Source organism: Cololabis saira, chromosome 4 (assembly GCF_033807715.1).
Source record: "Cololabis saira isolate AMF1-May2022 chromosome 4, fColSai1.1, whole genome shotgun sequence".
Taxonomy (NCBI): domain Eukaryota; kingdom Metazoa; phylum Chordata; class Actinopteri; order Beloniformes; family Belonidae; genus Cololabis; species Cololabis saira.
In genome coordinates, this window is record NC_084590.1 from 24,061,475 (window position 1) to 24,080,064 (window position 18,590).

Below are 18,590 nucleotides of genomic sequence, written 5' to 3' on the forward strand. Positions count from 1 at the left end.
CTCAGCCCCAAAACATTATTATTTCTGTTTTATCTTCATTTAACTGAAGAGACCCAAGAGTAAGAACCTGGCTTTTCTTTTTGAGGATCCTTTGCTCTACAATCACTTTAGTACAAGTCCAATGCTTTCCTCCTCTACACAAAGCATTATGTACTGTAGCATCATCAAACTGTGTCATCTAGTGGGGACTCCAGTGTAAACAGTCCATCACTAACATCAGGTCCATTAGATGCTGAAGAAGCCTGTGGCAGAGATGTATTATTGTGCAGTCTATTTTTGTGCCACTGAAAGGATTTGTGTTGAAATTCCTGTTCTAGTTGACCTATCATCCCAGGATGCTGAATTTCAAATATATAAATTAAAAAATACCGTCAGTCTTTTATTTTTAAAGGGTGTTATTTATTATTTAAACTTACATAAAAATACAATTTTTACTTGTCATACAGTATGTACATTTGGTACCAGAGATCCTGTAAGCTTATCATCTCCAACTGTAACATATAATTTTCATCTGAGCTCAGCTGTGTGTAAGCCAACACCTTACACGTGCCTTACACGTGCCTCACAGTGTTACATTTCGGCTTTCACTTATACATAGGATACAAGGAAGGACGCTATTAAAGATACATGCACTTAAATAAGCATTCCAAATGTATAATATGATTTTATAAATTGAATTTGAAGTGGATTATAAAACATAATAAATATTTTGGACCAAAATAATGTTTTGTATTCTGTTGCTTAAAATACTTTCCAAGATGTCTGCAAGATGATTTGCCAAATTAAAAACAATCCACGCAGCCTCTGAAGCGTCATTCAGAACTTGTTAATTGTTCCCATGCAAAACTCACACCACAAGCTCTTCATTGGTGTTGACATTATTCATCATTACGGTTAGGTTTTGATGCTTCAGAGAAGCCCAGGCGTAGGTAGTTTAAGTTATCTAGGCCGAAATGTTGGCACAGTGTTGTGACTTTTACATATATCGTCAAATCACTGCACTGTGACATTAGATGGTTTAATAGGCAGCAGACATTTTCTATAACCTTAACCTATACCAATGTTTAAAACGTCTAGATAAATTACAACCAAGCAAGCTAAAACTACATTTTATCTGCATGAATTCTAGTTATTCTTACGTATTTATTCTCTTTATTATTGCTTTCTTAGTTAAGCTATTTTGTGAGAGAATGCAAGCAAAAGATAAAACTACCCACTTTCTGAAAATGAATCTAATGAGTTTATTATCTGTTCATAAATTAATGAAAAAGAAAAAGAAACAAATGAGCATATTGTGCACACACAAATAGGTTTTGAGCCATAAATCAAATTGTATAATTACATTTTGACAGATGACATCACTTGTGGTGTAAATATTGATATAGCATTATTCAGCATAATAGATCATAGGGGTTGAGAGTGGAGAATACACTTGCATGAACAAGAAACTAGCTGCTATTTCATGTGTTGCCTTGTTGCAAATGTAAAATTCATGTCAGATCAGGTTGATGCTCTTATTTGATAAAACTCAGGAACACCGTCAACTAAAGCAATTGAGTATGAAAAATTCCCCAGAGTATTTTTAATATAAAAAGACGTAGTATTGGATATGCATACTGCTGAATTGTGTTTTTTTTTTCACTTACAGAAATATTATTTCGCATTTAATTTTGAAATACATTTTGATGTGTGTGTTTTCCCCATCGCCGTCATCACTCCCGTCACTGATTCGTACAGGTGTAGTGGTGTGGAGGAGGTTCAAGAGTTTTAACCTTTTTAACTATGAGTAAACCGTGTTTGCTTTTGTGCTTAACAGATTGTGAGAGTATTGAGACAAATGTGGCACTTTTAGTTATGAGCCATATCATGACTGGACATTCATAAAAGCAATGGAAAATGTCGCTGTCCGATAAAAGAAGACAAGAACCAGCAGCAAGTCTGCTCATAAAAGGTTGTGGCGTTTGTACCATCCTGTGGATCCTGTAGATTGTATTTTATTATCCTTTATTCATCTAACAAGGGATAATTATTCTCTGCTTTTAACCCATTTCTAGTTGGATTAGGAGCAGTGGGCTGCTATTTTTTTACAGCACCCGGGGAGGTGTTAGGGTTAAGGGCCTTCCTCAGAAATGTTGTTGATAAAAACAGAAGCAACAAAGAGCAGATCACATGAGGAAATGAATGTCTTCCCAAATAAAGCACCGTAAAAGATTGCCTCTAAACAGAAGCAACCTTTTTCTTCAGGGGTGGTGTATGTGAAGATCGGTAAGACCGGCCGGTAAAACAGTTCTGAACATTCATCCATGCAAAAAGCTTATCGATTAGTGAAGTAAGGTCATATTATTGTGTTTACATAGTTTCATTTCTATCCAGTGAACCTAAATGAATTTCCTGGTGATTTTCACTTTTTTTACTTTCTTTGTTTGTTTTTTTTGATGATGTACTTTACCAAATTGTTTTTTTCCACGTTGTTGTTACAGAGGTAGGAGATGATAAAGAACTGCTCCATTGCCTCATGGTGACAGTCTGTGTCCTGTTGTTTGATCATTGTTTGTACAACTATATTTTTGATGAACAGAAAGGATGTGAAAACGATTTAATAAAGGAATATCATTAATATGAGCCAAACTCAGTTCCTCACTCCCCATTTGACTCTTCTTTCTGATCTCTACATGCTATTTTCTGTGGACATATGAAAGGATGGATTTTTTTAGATGTTGGTGTAACTTGTACAAAACAAAAACCATTAAAAAACAACCAACTCTGTTCACAGATTTCTTGAAATACGATCAAGACGTTCACAGTTATTAGAAAGGTCTGGAAACAAAGCGTGCTCTGCATGAGTCTCTTGAAAAGTAGACGACAGTATTTCATCACATCCTGATTTGACAACACAGTCATCCGTCATCACATTGCTCGACACTGGGCGTCACGCAGGGGGCGTCAGGGTCATGGCAGCGGCGTGGACGGTAAATGCTGCGATGCTGATATGTTTCTTGACTTCCTTCCAGGCATCCTCCGGATCAGGTGAGTTCTCTATGTCAAACAAAGCATCGTAGATCCCAGGAAAAGACTCGCCAGCATATTTGTTATGGCTGCTGGGAGCGAATATCACATGCCTGGAACAGAGCAGAAGTGGGAGAAAGGGCGGTGTTGTGTTGAGGAATGTTCTGTAGATATTTGAGACCACAGATCTGTGTGATAATTGACGACATGTTCAGAATGTTTTGCTAGTTGTGTCTAGTTCTAGACGTGTCACATGTAAAGTCCTGCACTACTGATGTCACAAAAGCAACAAAAAACAAAAAAGTGGTTATTAGTTGTGGTTTTTTGTAAAAGCAAGATTTTACTTAATTAATAATCCTTTGAGTTTAGAGCTCACAGACTAATTCGGGCCCAACTAGAAGTTATTATCATTGTATATTAAATGGCTCAATATTTTATACATTAATCAAATAAAAGGTTTGTTCAAATTCTAAAAAAATTAGGTAAACTGTCAAACTTTTTTTTCTTCAATTATTTTCCTAGTATAGAAGTCGTCACATTGGATCATTGTGGTCGGTATATTTATGTTATTTTGACAGATTGTACTTCGGATCCCTTTCCTGACATAACATTCCCAGGTTTATTCAGGTTTAAGAACAGGACGACAAGTGACCGGGGGACAATTTGGGCTTCAGTGTCATACCAAGGGACAATTTTGCAGGTTACGAGCCCTGTGTCATCCTGTGGAGTGCAACATTCACCAATCCTGTATAAGCAGTTAAATTTGAAATATGTAACATAAAATATTACATTTCATATTACATGTGAAAATTAGAGCATAAATTAATTTACAGTTTTGGAGCCAAAGTTTCTGATAAAATAGTCAAGCTCTAGCAAAACCTGGAAACCATGGCTGACTGTTAAATGTAGTGAAACTAATAAAAAAAGAGAAACATTTCATGAGAGTAAAAGAAAAAAGCATGAGAGTAATTTTTGACTTGCAGCTGTTTCTTTTTTTTGTTGAAAAGCTGTTTATTTTTACTCTTCATGTGACACACAAACCAATCCTGAACTCCAAAAACAACCCCTCTAGAAATAAGATTAATATTACATTAATGAAGTGAATTGTCTTATTTTAAGAAAATATCTTTGGCAATGGAGCAAGGATTTATTTTCCCTGACTAGAATTTTTAAAACTAGCAATCTTTTTTAGTTTCTTAGAATTTGTTTTTTGCAGTGCACATATCTACTTTCTGATAATTGAATCAAAAGCAGGGTAAAACAGAGTTCAACGCCTCATGGATTAAAATACTGTGGTGAAATAATGAGCAAGAAGCTTTTAAAGTTGAAAAGGTTCTATTTCTAAAGAAAAACTCTTAAAAAGTTCAGAAGGTAAATTTCCATCAATATCATCTTGAATCCCTGCTCTGCTGCACCCACTACCACATCTTCATCCATGGCTGAGAAATACGAGACGTTTTGTAGCTTCTCCACAGATAAAACTAGCATTCTTAGATTCAAATTTGCTCAATTGACTGGCCCCCTCAGTTATACAACACCTTTCAAAATCCCGCCATCCCAGCTGACTGAAATACCCTTGCACATGACCCCAACCTACTGCCCATTAGAGATTTTATCATCGTGCTTTTTCAAAGGTTTTGCTGCAGTCTGTCCTCCCTTCATCACTATTATAAACATCTGTATCCAGATACAATAAAACATTTGTGCAACCATTTCTTAGGAAACCTAATGATTTTGATGACCTCAGTTATGTAGGCCCATGTGTAAGCTATCATATGTCCTTGGATGAACCCAAGTGTCATTAACAAATTTCAGTCTGGGCTGGAGCATAAACATCCATAGTAAAGAATCCATATTATTGATGGTCCATTCTTATTCCATTTCATGTTTTTGTCGTGATCAGTGTATCAGTGCATGTATCTACCATATCTTTTATTAAAAAACCTGAAGTCATCTGTGTAAATTGTTGGTTCATCTCCAACTAGACAGAAGAACTCCTGCCACAATAGCTGGATTATGATAGCTCATCATCACCTGCTCTCTTCAAACAGCTCCATTTAAGGACTCACTCTTTTCATTATTCATATAAATGAGGTAGGCCAAAACATAAATGCATCTGTACATCTTTATGCTGATGATACTGTTTTCTATTGTTGCGCATCTTCTGTCACCCAGGTGTTCAAAGATCTGCAGTCTGCTTTTGAGACAATTCAGGCACAATTGTCTCATCTCAGGCTAGTTCTAAATGCAGGGAAAACAAAGTCTATGTTCTTTTCAAATAAAAAGAAGGTGCCTGCTGTTTTACCCTGTATTGTGTCTGCTCAGGGTACCCATATTAAGTCTGTGGCCACTTATAAATACCTTAGCATAACATTGGAGGATACCCTTTCTTTTAGATGTCATATTGACCAATTACTGAAGAAACTTAAATTAAAGCTGGGGTTTTTCTTTAGAAATAGAACATGTTTTTCTTTTAATGCAAGAAAATGTATTGTTGCACCCCCTCCTGGATTATGGCAATGTTGTTTATATGAATGCCTCTGCTCACTCCCTGCATCTACTGGATGCTGCATATCACGGATCTTTGAGATTCATAACTGGTTGTAAACCCCTTACACATCACTGCACGTTGTACTCGGTCTTCACTTGCCATGCACAGAACCACCCACTGGTTTGTCTATTTGTCTATAAATCCATCATTGGACCACTCCCCTCCTATTTGTCCACATACTTGACATGGAAACAGTCTGATCATAGCCTCCGGTCCCTGGATTACATCACATTTGGCATTCCCTTAGGCCGTAGTGAACTTGTGCAAAAAGGCGTTTTCCTATGCTGCGCCTGGAACAGGCAACAACAGAAGCTGAAGCTGTCCAGTTTTATCTCGCTAGAAGACGTCAAATTACTTGTAGGAAGACTGGTGAGACAGTCAGTGGGGGCTTGCACATGTACTGTACTCAACTAGTTCCCTTTTTCCTTAATTTTATTATTATTAGTATGTTTCTGTTTTGTTTTTGTCTCGTGTACATTCAGTTAGTCTGTAACTTTGTGTTTTGCTTCTGTCTACCTAAAACAGGTCTCTCTTGTAAATGAGACCCTGGGCCTCAATGCGATTTTACCTGTAAAAAATAAAGGTTAATACAAAATAGGAGGTCCTACAAGGTACCTCCTCATACTGTCTCTGTATAAGCAAGTCCTCAGTCACATTTTTCAAAACACATGTGGATGACTCAGTTTTTCCAACTGGTAACATCTGGCTACCCTTGCTCACTGATGAGCCCATTAAGTTGGCCTGATGACAATGAAAGCTGGCTTGTAAGGATGTTGCTCCGGCTGAAGAAAAATAAGCCTACCACAAAACATATTTGAGGATTCCTAATCTCACAATGGTCTCAACAACATATCCGACTCTTTTAAAATGTACATTTATTAAAAAAATCCATAGTGGTATGATAAACATTTTTTTTAATGTTTTTACTATGTTCAAAACCTTTTTTAACAGTTAGGTTTAACATAAAGATCTGGGAACACTCACCCCTGCTTTTCCCCATATGAATACAATGATACTGGCTTTAATTATACCAAACATGACAAATATGTCAGCAAATGGTTAAAATCCACTCATGGTCAAATTTCTAACTCATTGTGGACATTTTTACTCATGTGTGTAAAATCAATGACAAGAATTGACTGTTTGTATATGCAAGTGTGACTAACCTGTAAAAGCGTCTGTCAGGTAAGCCAAGAGGGTCAATGAAGGCTCTCTCCAGATACATGAGCTGATCGTTGACCATCCGTACCTGCAGAGGACTGAAGCATGTGCGACATACGTCATTGTATCCCTGGCTACCCTGAGCCACATGATTACAAGGATTTAGGGCTGGGTGATGTGGACCAAAAGTCATATCTCGATATTTTCTAGCTAAATGGCGATACTCGATATATATCTCGATATTTTTTCTGTGCCTTAATTGGGGTTTCCCCCAAAGCATTATAGCATAGCATCCCTGTTAGCTTCATTTTTATCTGAGGCAAACCCTTAAAAAAACAGTCAGTTTTAATACAAAGCCTTGTGCCAAATAAACTGCCTGCATATATAGAATAAAAATGCTTCTTGAATAAAATAAAACAAATATCCCTTTCCTGCATAACAATTAAATTAAAATACACTGTGCAATTAATACAATTAATACAATGTAGACAGTAACAGGCAGACTTTTCCACTGAGGTTGACAGTTGTGCAAATAACAAAACATTTGTGCAAATCTCAAATAAAACATTCAAGTCAATTTGTCACAAAATAAGCTATATCAAAATCATTAAAAAAAAAAATGTAAAAAAATAAAAAATAAAAAAATTATTTATTATTATTATTTTTTTAAATCGATGTAAACGATATTGTCTCGTACCATATCGTGTTTGAAAATATATCGATATATATTAAAATCTCGATATATCGCCCAGCCCTACAAGGACTATACTGTATAAATTGGCCAATTCAGCCAATCAAAATTCTGAATTTGCTTAACCACATGACATCTGTAACCTGTCAAACTTCCTCTTACTCTTCTCTGTTGAGAGTCTGTAGGCGTTCATGGAAATCTCTGGCTGCAACAGTGAAGTTCTGCACTGCAGAAAACAGGGAATCTGCAGAATCAAGTAGACATTACTTACTAGTGCACAAGATGTACTTGATGATAGTACATGTATAATATTTGAGGAGTTAATATTGCAGTCGTTGACAGTTGACATCAACTTACCAAAGGAAACTTTGTACAGCTCCATTTGTTCTGGGTGATTCTGTGCTAGCCCTGCGATGCTCTGTGCATACTTCCTCAGTGAGTGTGCATACTCGTCAGCATCGAGAGGAAGCAGCTGCGAATCCGCCAATAGGAAGATGAGTCCGCCTCTCACCTGAGCCACTGCCCGGAGTCGTTTAAAGGAGGGGTCATAAAACCCGTCCACAATCTCGAAGGTTTCATAAACGCTGTGGTAGACTGGATAGCTACTGTATCGCTCTGTTTTCTAAGTGGACACAAATTTGTTAGTGTAGTGTAGCATGAATGAAAACCTACGCTAAAGAAGTTAATAAAGTCCTCTAACAACAGAAACCTTTATGAATATAGAAACTTTACTACGTTAGACCATACAATAAAATTAATAAACAATGGTGTAAAATGTATCCAGATTGGTCAAAATAAATGCGTCATCTCACCTTGTTCTTGGTGTATCTAGCTCTTCCTGCAGCAATTCCCAAACGGATAAAATAGGCCTCAAAATCACTGCCTGACCCAAGTTTACTGATTCTATCGCACATGAGAGGCGAAAATACATTTTAGTTCTTGATGGTTTAAATAAGAACCTGAGAACAACCAGCACATATTAAAAGACAAAGCTTGTTGCCTGAAAGCTTGAACTTGACAAGTCACAGGACAAAGGTTAAATGGAAAAAGATGTTCATTAACTTGTAAAAAGTGTTGATTGATTTTTTTTTTTCCAGGACCTTTCTAGTTTTCAATATTTTCTTTTCATACACATGTTAAAAAAAAATGCATTTAATTTTCCTTCCGTCAGTCCATACAGCAAATCCTGCAAATTGAACTGGAAAGAAGTTGACGGAAAACATTCATCTTTAAAACCCAAAGGACAAAATATACGGTAATAGAATAAATCAATGGGTGACCACAATTTCTATAGATCTGTGAAAGAGCTCATTAATACCCTCTCTAGTACCGTCAAACATGGAGGTGGCAGAATCATTATACCTGGATGTTTTTCTGTGTACTGGGACATTGGTCGGGACGGAGGGGAAAAGGATACAGAAAAGAAATATGGATCAATCAAGAGCTAAGTCCTCTATCAGTGTTCTCGGATTTGTGTCGTGGAGGAAAATCTATTAGTTGTCAGTTAGCCTCACTAAAACAGTGTCTTTTACCAGGTTTTATTGCTGTAAAGAAAGCATTAGCCGCAGAGTGCGTACAGCAGTCTGGGACTGATGCTCAAAGGGGCCTCCTTAAGTTGCACTCATATACAATTCTTTTATTGATCATACTACGTACCTGGGTGCATCACGCTCATTGGTCCAGTTGTCCCTTTTATGCCAACTGTCATACAGAGAAACTCTCTCCTCTCCTGCTTCTGGGCTGGCTATCTACACAAAAACACAGGCAAAGACAGACTGGATTAAGGGTGTGACACCTTGAAAGAGAAAAAAAACAGATTACACACAAGTTTCAAACTTGTTGTGTGCTTTGATCTGCTCACCTGCTTGGTGAGGTCGTACACTAACGTGTGCAGGGATGGGGTGCAGTCAACCCTCAGTGTGTACATACCTGTCATTTAAAAGCCAGACATGTCAAATTAAAATCACCTCAGGTCTAGATGATTACCACGTTGATATTCATACTTTATTGCAAAGACGATTCACACACACACTCCTGCTCACCCTCGATGGCTGAGTCTGCGTTGATGTAAGCCACAGCTCTCTCCTGCAGCAGCTTGGCATTGTCCTGTGGAGAAGCATAAAACACGGTCAGTATGCGTGCACCATGTGCCATGAGTGTGGATTTTTGTTTTCATATATGGTACCTCAGCCCATTCTGTAGATCCCAGTAGTCCAAACTCCTCTGCGTCCCAGCTCGCAAATATTATGGTCCTTCGTGGTCTCCAGCCTTCACACATATACACACACTGAGAAACTGAGCACAGACACCGTTATGCAATCATTTGCAAATTCTTACCTTTTCTCAGCAGGGTGCCAGCACTCCTCACAGTTTCATGGACCACGGCGGCTCCAGACATGGGATCAATTCCTCCAAACACCCAGGCATCGCGGTGGCCCCCAAGAATCACATACCTGTCTGCACAAACCCACCAACAACTCAAGGTAAAAACGTGAGTTAACGAATGAGGGAAAACTGAAACTCTTTTTCCTCTGTTGATTCAATCCAATCAGTTCAATTCAATCCAATTATACTTGATAGTCACAGAAGTATTTTGTGCCGCCGACACAAAACCTACGCACTCATTACCCATGCATGCAGTCATCAAATGTATTCAGCTAACATTGTGGCCAATAAGGTGATGGTCTGTTGTTACATGTGTCGGTTGTGTGTAAATGACTAAGGTTTGATTTACCTGGCTCCACAGCTCCTCTGATCCTTCCAATGACGTTGTAGATCCTCGTTACTTGGTTGTTTGTCTGAATATTCATACGTACCTTCCTGCAACAGACAGAAAAGAGTATAATTGAAACACTCATATGAAAACTACTTGCATTAACAGATTTTGTGATGTTTTTTGTGGGAAATAAGTTATGTTATGGGAATGTGTGGTCCTGGGATGCCCTGGTAAGTAATCAGGTAAACCAACAATAAGCATAAATAGAAATCTGCAGAGGGGATCAGCAGAAAATTACACAGAAAAGTATGCTAATTGCTACTACTTGCTGTTTGGTGGTCGTTTATGGTTTAGCATGCTGTTGTGCAGCATTATGTGTTAATATGTATGGATGTGTGCCACAAACAAGAGGCACAAAAGCTCCCGTTGTACTTCAGCTGGCTGCTTGCCACTAGAGGGTCGTACAAACTGCACAAGAGCAAGAAAGGGGGAGAGACACTAACAGTCTTTAAACAGAGAGTGAAGTGAATCATGAATTGTTAGAGGAGAGACTAACAACAGAAGAAGAAGGATGTTTATCATGAATAAAGATGGAGAATGAGAGAACCCCATTACTGTAGGGATAAGAAGCCACTTGCATGTGTCTGACACTGTGTGAAATGACAGCTTTGAGGGTACCTACTGAGTCTTAAAGTCATCTGTAAAGCCTGGACCAATCTTATAGGAGATATTCAGAGCTCCTTTCCAATTGTTGGGTGAAGTCTGGCCTCCCATGTTCCTGTTGAGGGGAAATAATAATCATTTCATTTAACACTGCTGCTGCTGCTGCTGCAAAAAATGTTTACTCTGTTGACGTGAACTGAATTAAGAGAGATGTTTGAAATAGCACCTCTCTGCACAAGACCACGTGATCATTATAAAGAAAAGAAACAGTTGTACTTCAGCAGGTGGATTGCGTCATCAAAGCCAATCGGATGCACAGGGATCTTGGGAAGTCCCACTCCCTCCTCCAGGCTGAATCGGTAGGTGTACTCTATAAGACAGGAGAGACGTCTGAAACATTAACAGATGAACTTACTGACTCTAAAACCATACAGCTTGCAGGAAAAATGCTCACACACCTTTAGCTGGGTACCCTGGTGTGAGTGGGTCTCCTGCTCCATTCAGGTTGAGGACATTCCCTCTCTGAGCTCCTCCACCAGGCAGGTTCCAGCCATCAGGGTAGGGCTGTATGCAAACACATTTATTTACAATCTTCTATCCTTTACAGTCCTGATATGCCAGTAATATTATTATGTCTTCCTACCTGTACTCCAGCAGCCCAGTAATCTGCTGGGTCTGAGAACATAATGATCCCCTGTGCTCCAGCTAGCATGGCATTCTTCACCTGAGAAGCAGTTGTTGGTGTGAGATGAGAACGTGTGCATAATGATATTAGTCTCTATCTCTGTCTTGACTAGGGTTGCCACCCGTCCCGTAAAATACGGAATTGTCCTTTATTTGAGAAAAAAATGTTGCGTCCCGTATTGAACTAATACGGGACACGATTTGTACCGTATTTTCATTCACTTTTACAACATATTCTAGTTGAATTATTGAAATAAATGAACTTTTACACCATATTCTAGTTGAATTATTGAAATAAATGAACTTTTACACCATATTCTAGTTGAATTATTGAAATAAATTAACTTTTACACCATATTCTAGTTGAATTATTGAAATAAATTAACCTTTACACCATATTCTAGTTGAATTATTGAAATAAATTAACTTTTACACCATATTCTAGTTGAATTATTGAAATAAATTAACCTTTACACCATATTCTAGTTGAATTATTGAAATAAGTTAACTTTTACACTATATTCTAGTTGAATTATTGAAATAAGTTAACTTTTACACCATATTCTAGTTGAATTATTGAAATAAATTAACCTTTACACCATATTCTAGTTGAATTATTGAAATAAGTTAACTTTTACACTATATTCTAGTTGAATTATTGAAATAAGTTAACTTTTACACCATATTCTAGTTGAATTATTGAAATAAATTAACTTTTACACCATATTCTAGTTGAATTATTGAAATAAGTTAACTTTTACACCATATTCTAGTTGAATTATTGAAATAAATTAACTTTTACACCATATTCTTCACCTGTAGGCTATATTACATCTGGGCTGATGTGGACATACGTAGCATAGGAGGATATTTCAGTTGCTATATGTTTGTCTGTCTGTACAGTCATGCAAGTTCAATGCTATCAAAGCACTTTAAACTTTAAATCAAAGCATTTTGTTTTTTCATATAAAATAAACACATTTTTATTCAGTTTAGAAGTTTTGGGGCTTTTTTTTTGGCTCCTGCGCTGCTGAAATCAGGGCGTCCCTTATTTCTATTTCTGAAAGGTGGCAACCCTAGTCTTGACTGAAGTTGTAAACTCCATCAAAAGTTGAACGACCACTATGAGACGGCACAGTGTGTAAGCATTTGAAATTCAGATTAGATTTTTTTCTCACCTTATTGCCTCTGAATATTTTGCCGTATCTGACTATGACAATCTTCCCTGTTACATTGATGCCCATCTCCCGTTCTAGCTGGAAGAAATCTTCTGTGCGACCATAGTTAACATACACCAAATCTCCCTGAGGACATAGACATAACAAATGGATGTCTTGATCTTTTTAACTGTTATTTTCAGAAATCCAAAAAAAAAAAAAAAAAGTTACGAAATGATATGGAAAATGTAAATGAATTATTTGTGCAGACAGTGTGACTTAAGTATTTTATGTTTTCTCTCATCACATTCATTGTACTTGTTAAGCTATATTCATTCCAAGATTTTCAGCTGGCAACATTTTTCAAAAACAGGGAACTGGAAAATGAACCTTCATTAATTATGTTGCTAAAAACATCTCAATGTACTGTTCGGCATTAATGCTGCCAGCATAAAGATGTACATTACTTTTGCCATGGATGATTAGATTAAAAAACAAAAATTAATACAAAACATGTAAGATATTTCTTCACAAAACATGTAAGATATTTCTGCACTGATGTACAACTAAATGCCTTTTTTAACTTTCCATCTTATATACCAAACCCGACCTTTCAGATTCGGATAATATAATCAGGATTATTTGTGTTTGTGTGAGTGAGTGTGTACCTCAGGTTGTCCTTTAGCAGAGAAAGCACTATATGGAGGTACAATATTGGAAATATCTTCATAACCCTGTGGAACTGGCTCAGCCAATGACGTGTTAAAAACCTGAGAGAGCAAAGACAGCACGAGATCAGAGTAAATGAGATTATAGTGAACTGAACTGAGCTATTGAATATGTTCATACTCTTTATTTGATGGCTATCTACTTTACAATTTAAGATCTTAAAGAGACAAACCCTTCATCAGTATACGATCAAAGATTAGTGCTCAATGGGGATTTCAGTGCGTCAGATATAGATATAGATATATATATATAGCAGTTTTTCCTTTTGCATTCCCTTGTTTTAGTTTCGTTATTTTTTGTCTAGTAGCCTGGAAAGTAAAAACAGATCACTTTCAGGTTTTATAAACTATCCACCACTGAATAATTTTTCTGCTTTATTTCGTACACTTCTACCATCTGACCTTGTGTTTTTTTAATCACTTAAATACAATTAGTCAGTCAGGCATTGTTGTATTTATAGTATTTGCAGATCTCAGTCTGTCTGTCTGTACTCCACGCCTTGAGTTCCTCCTTCCATACTCTGGTCTTATTTTTAAACATGTATGAATGTCTTTCAGGACTTATGCACCAGACTGTTCGCAATGTCTATATCTGGCTGCTGCATTTTTGTGATGTTTACATCATCTCATGATAAGATGGATTTTATTCTTTTTCTCCAAATGTCCCATGATGTCCTCTTTTGGGATTTTTTAAAAACTAAAATAAAATGTCAATCTGATTCCAAATGTTAAAAAATTACACCTGCAACAGTGAAACAACAGAAAATTGAAACCGCGCTGCCTCAATGTCAGCGTGTGAGTAATGCAGATATACATAGAGGAGGAAACCTTCATTATGTCAAAACTGCACACATGGGGGATATTATAAGAACAGAAATGTAATTATCCTGACATGAAATACTATAAAATTCTCAATGTAGAACTTTTAATTGCTTCAAATAGTGTGGAAAATATTTTGCTTATAACAAATATCTGAATATCTTTCTTCATGGTAAGACACTAAAATATTCCTTTATTAATTCAACAGTTGGGAAATGTGTGTTATTATATCAGCCAGACGCTTTCTCTGAATGATTTGCAAGTAGCAGATGATAGTGGTCTGCTGGCAACTGTTAACCATTTTAAATACCCGCTGTATGCACTGCCAGCCCCATTAACTGGGTGTGGATCAGTGCGCGTCAGCTGAAGTGCATTAATGAATTAGCTAAAATGTGGTTAAAATGTTGCAACAGCAAACCCTGTTCCTTGTTGGCTCTACTCCATATGAATTCCCCTTGTCATAAGACACAAGCAGAGGTTTATCTCACCAACAGACTATAAAAGACCCTTGGACTGGAGCAAAGGCTTTTACAAGGGTGGTGGAGAGAAAGACTTGGAGCTATATGCAACATCAAAACAATCATGCTGCTAACTTTGTTAACTCCACAAACAGGAAATGTTATTTCAAACAAATTATAATTTCTAATTATTTTACTCTTATTTTTTATTTAATTGTATTTTGTACTCATCTTATTATATTTATTTTATCTTTGTAATATATGACTTTTATTCAGCTGTTCTTAAACTGTACAGCACTTTGGTCAACCTCTGTTGTTTTAAACTGTGCTCTATAAATAAAGTTGGAGTTGAGTTGAGTTGACGTTAGGAGGAAGTCGGGGGTTTCAACTGATTTGATGTGCGTGAGAGAAAAATCCCCATCCTTTGAAAGTGCAGCTGGACGGGAGTTCAGTTTGGGGAATTGAGCGCTTCGCCAGAGTTGCTTGAATTGGAAAATTAGGTTAGGGTCAATTGGAAATTGCTATTCTAAAAACAGCACTTCATCGTAAAAGAAAACAAAATACAACTACATTTTGTAAAACCTGTTTGGCCAAACTGGTTTGGATTTACTTGCTTATTTAAGTGTTTGTCTCTGTCTTTGTGCTTGCATGCACTTCTCGTGCACATCTTGCTCACTTGTACCTCATTGCCGAGTTGATCAACTATTGAGATGTAGTTTGGCTGTGACTTGTTGGGATAGGACAGTAGGACGTCGTAGGGAACCATCTCCACCGAGTCCAGGCCGAACTCCTGCCACTCCTTCTGTATCTGCTCTGCATATTTCAGGTTCTGCTCCGTGCCGGCCAGATGGGGGAGACGGGTAAACTTCCTGTGAAGAGGACACTGACAGTTGCAGCGACACTCACACGGTCATGTGGTCACAGAGCCCTCAGGGAATAGATTATCTATTTAGTTATTTGTTGGTCCTGAAATGAAACCTCACTTTGAAACATATGATAATACATATGCATAAAAGATGCCCTTTTTAAAATGACAGAATGTCCTGTCACAAAAAAATATCAATATATAAATATATTAAGTAGGATGGCGATAAAGACAGGGGATCTCACGCTACCATGCAAACATGAAAGGCTCCCTAAAATATGAGATTTCAGTGTAAAGCCCCCATAAACTGACTAAATAAGGTTGTGCTGGATGTGTCATCACTTCAAACATCACAAACATGTTCTCAAACGTGGAGAATTTTGCCTTTTAACAGTATTTATACCCTTTAAGTCGGCTGAATTGGTGGACAAAAGAAACTCAAGCACAACCACTAGAGGGGAAGAAGATTTTCTTTACAGACCAAACACGGGTTGGTTACTCAGGACATTCAAGGTGCAGTGTTGGTAAAATGTTCTTACCTGAGATGGTCTCTGATCTGGTCTGTCTGCATTTCATCCAGAAACTCTTTCAGGTACTCATTTGAAGCTTTGTGGCTTTCTGTGCTCGTGTGAGAGGGCTTTGCAAACCAGCCTACAAGACACACACACACACACACACACACACACACACACACACACACACACACACACACACACACACACACACACACACACACACACACACACACACACACACACACACACACACACACAAAATACCTATTTATGCATAAACCAACTAGTGTTTTATACTCCGAGCATCACAACAGTAAAAATCATGCAGGATGTGGACTCCTGTCTCATTCTTAACAACATGCTCAGCTGAATTAGATTTGATCAGAAAGTTGCCTCTGTTTTAACTCTTAATGAAGTTGAGATAACTCGTAGACAGTAAGTGTTAATTGTGAGCACAGAGATGTGAAATGTGTCAAATCGGTAAGAAACTACAGCTCATGCTGGGCAGAGCGCCGTGGCTCTCAACTCATGCATGACTGCACGTGTTGCCTCTCCTGGCCCTGCGAATACATACAAGCCGATTCATTGTCATTTCTAAAGGCTGATTTATGGTTCCGCGTTACACCAACGCAGAGACTACGGCGTAGGCTCTGCGTCGATTTAACGCAGAACCATAATTCAGGCTTTAAGGTAAAATTTCTCGTGCTAGAAATACAGAGCAGAGAGCATGCAGCCAGTTTAAAGTTTGTGTTGTGTCTGTGTCTCACCGATGGTGAAGCCCAGCAGGAACAAGGCTGTCACGACCACAATCCACCAGATCCACCGCAGCAACCTGCTCTCTTGCCTCATGTTGCAGCCCTGCGCCCCACAGCCGTCCACGCATCCACACGGCCGTCTCTGCAGAGTGCTCTGCACACACGCACATAAAGTGTCATTTGTTTAAGTAGTGCACACAGAAGGGGGAATGTCAGAGTGAGATAGAGTGAGACAGAGAAAAGAGGGAGGGAGCGGGGGAGCAGGTGACTGTGTGTGTGGCTGAAAGAGGCACCGAGTGGAAAGTTGGGATACAGATAAATGTGCTGTGGACCTTGTCTGTTCCTGCGCTGACAACGTTTTTCTCATTGTGGGAGCAGAGGACAGATTATCTTAAAGTACACTAGCTCAAATGTAATATAGGCTATAAGCAGAAGAAAGCAGAGAGGAGAGAAAAACAAGATGAACACTTAAACCTGTCCAGGTCATGTGGAAAAGATGTGATGTAATAAATGAGGTTTATTGTTACAAACTTGTAAAGTAACTAAAATGTGTGTGAACAGCCTTTTTTACAGAGAGAAAAACAGAACAAAACAGAAACCTGAATCAATAAGTGGTAAAATAAGAAAAGGTTTATGTGTAAAGACCAAACCACCTGATGTGGATGAGAATAGCACTGGAGCCCTTAAAATAACATGTAGGTGCCTCCAAAACCTTCATGAAGTTACCAACGTATTAAAGATGAAAAGAATCAATCTGTTTAACAAGACTTAAACTAAAAATATATACTTGTATTTACAAACTGTAATTGTGGAATAACTGTAAAGATGAAATGAAATCATGCAAATCACAAAGTAAGTTTAAACAAATCTTTAAAAACACTACTCTGTATGGATACAAAACGAAAATGGACACATGAACTGACAGCCAATGACCAAAGTGCCTTGCTCAGCTGAACCACTTTTTCTTTTCTTTTATGCTTTTCTTTTGAAGTTGTGTGAAATGAAGAAACGGTAAAAACAGAACATTAGAAGGGGTAGGACTAGAAAAGTTTTTTGAAACTTCATCCTACACCCTTTCAAACAGGAAATATTTATTTACATATAGATTTGTCTCTTTAATTTGCTTTGTTTTGCTTATGGTTTTCTTTGTTGTTCTTTGTTTTTTTCGGTATATATATTTTATGCATTCTGATTATTTTGTTTTTGTTTTAACCTGTTTGAATAAATAAATAAATGAAAATGAAATTAAAAAAAATTAACTTATTGTATATTTGACTGGCTACAGAAACATCAGTTTATGTACAAGTAACAATGCTGATTGTAAGCCATAAGACATTGGATCATATAGAAAGCCATTTTTCTTGCAAATTGCTTCACTTTGATTTGTTTAGTTAAACTGAAGAAATAAAGAATTATGAGAGAAACAGATAACACTGACATAGAAAGTCATGCTTTCGACTTACCAGCAGTATTTGGGTTTTGTTTCAGTCCAGGATAAAATCCTAGCAAATGGCTTGAAGAGTGCTGCTGCAGTTAGCCAGACATGTTTTGCCACTCTGCAGGACATGCAGGCCGGTGTTGATCTTCTCAGGTCTGAGCAGCTGGGTGCTGTGGAGGAGGGTGCTTTCAAGCGGTGGGCTGAAGCGTGAAGTGGTGAGGGGGCTCTCTGGTCTCAGGAACGTGGTGAGTAAACACAGGCCACATGTTTGCCTCATCATCAACATGCTGTTGTCTTAAATTAAATGGTCAGCCTTAGACAGAGTAAAGAGGTTGAGATGGGCAGCCAAACATCAGTAACCAGCGGTGGAAAGGAGATGAGTG

At 37.7% G+C, this 18,590-nt stretch overlaps 1 protein-coding gene across 2 annotated transcripts; it reads right to left on the reverse strand.

Annotated features, from left to right (window-relative positions):
- Positions 1–947: 947 nt before the first annotated feature.
- On the reverse strand, positions 948–18,365 carry naalad2 (N-acetylated alpha-linked acidic dipeptidase 2). Of its 2 annotated transcripts, XM_061719227.1 has the most exons (21): positions 18,233–18,365; positions 16,782–16,923; positions 16,039–16,150; positions 15,317–15,503; positions 13,298–13,399; positions 12,651–12,776; positions 11,432–11,512; positions 11,247–11,352; positions 11,065–11,158; positions 10,808–10,903; positions 10,144–10,229; positions 9,747–9,866; positions 9,595–9,677; positions 9,452–9,515; positions 9,271–9,338; positions 9,066–9,157; positions 8,222–8,312; positions 7,767–8,031; positions 7,572–7,653; positions 6,724–6,816; positions 948–3,119 (listed from the first exon to the last, which is right to left on the reverse strand). In XM_061719227.1, the coding sequence occupies exons 2-21, from the start codon at positions 16,861–16,863 to the stop codon at positions 2,930–2,932; spliced, it is 2,220 nt and encodes a 739-aa protein (XP_061575211.1). In that variant the 5' UTR covers positions 16,864–16,923; positions 18,233–18,365; the 3' UTR covers positions 948–2,929. The 2 variants fall into 2 exon arrangements, with proteins under 2 accessions (XP_061575211.1, XP_061575212.1); XM_061719228.1 differs by lacking the exon at positions 18,233–18,365 and having other exon boundaries at positions 16,782–16,995.
- Positions 18,366–18,590: the final 225 nt, after the last annotated feature.

Coding starts and splice junctions, on each gene's coding strand:
- naalad2 (XM_061719227.1), bottom strand. CDS start 16,863: ATGAGGCAAGAGAGCAGGTTGCTGCGGTGGATCTGGTGGATTGTGGTC. Junction 10,904..11,064: donor GACGCAATCCACCTGCTGAA/GTACAACTGTTT, acceptor TCCCCTCAACAG/GAACATGGGAGGCCAGACTT. Junction 10,230..10,807: donor ACAGATGACTTTAAGACTCA/GTAGGTACCCTC, acceptor TGTCTGTTGCAG/GAAGGTACGTATGAATATTC.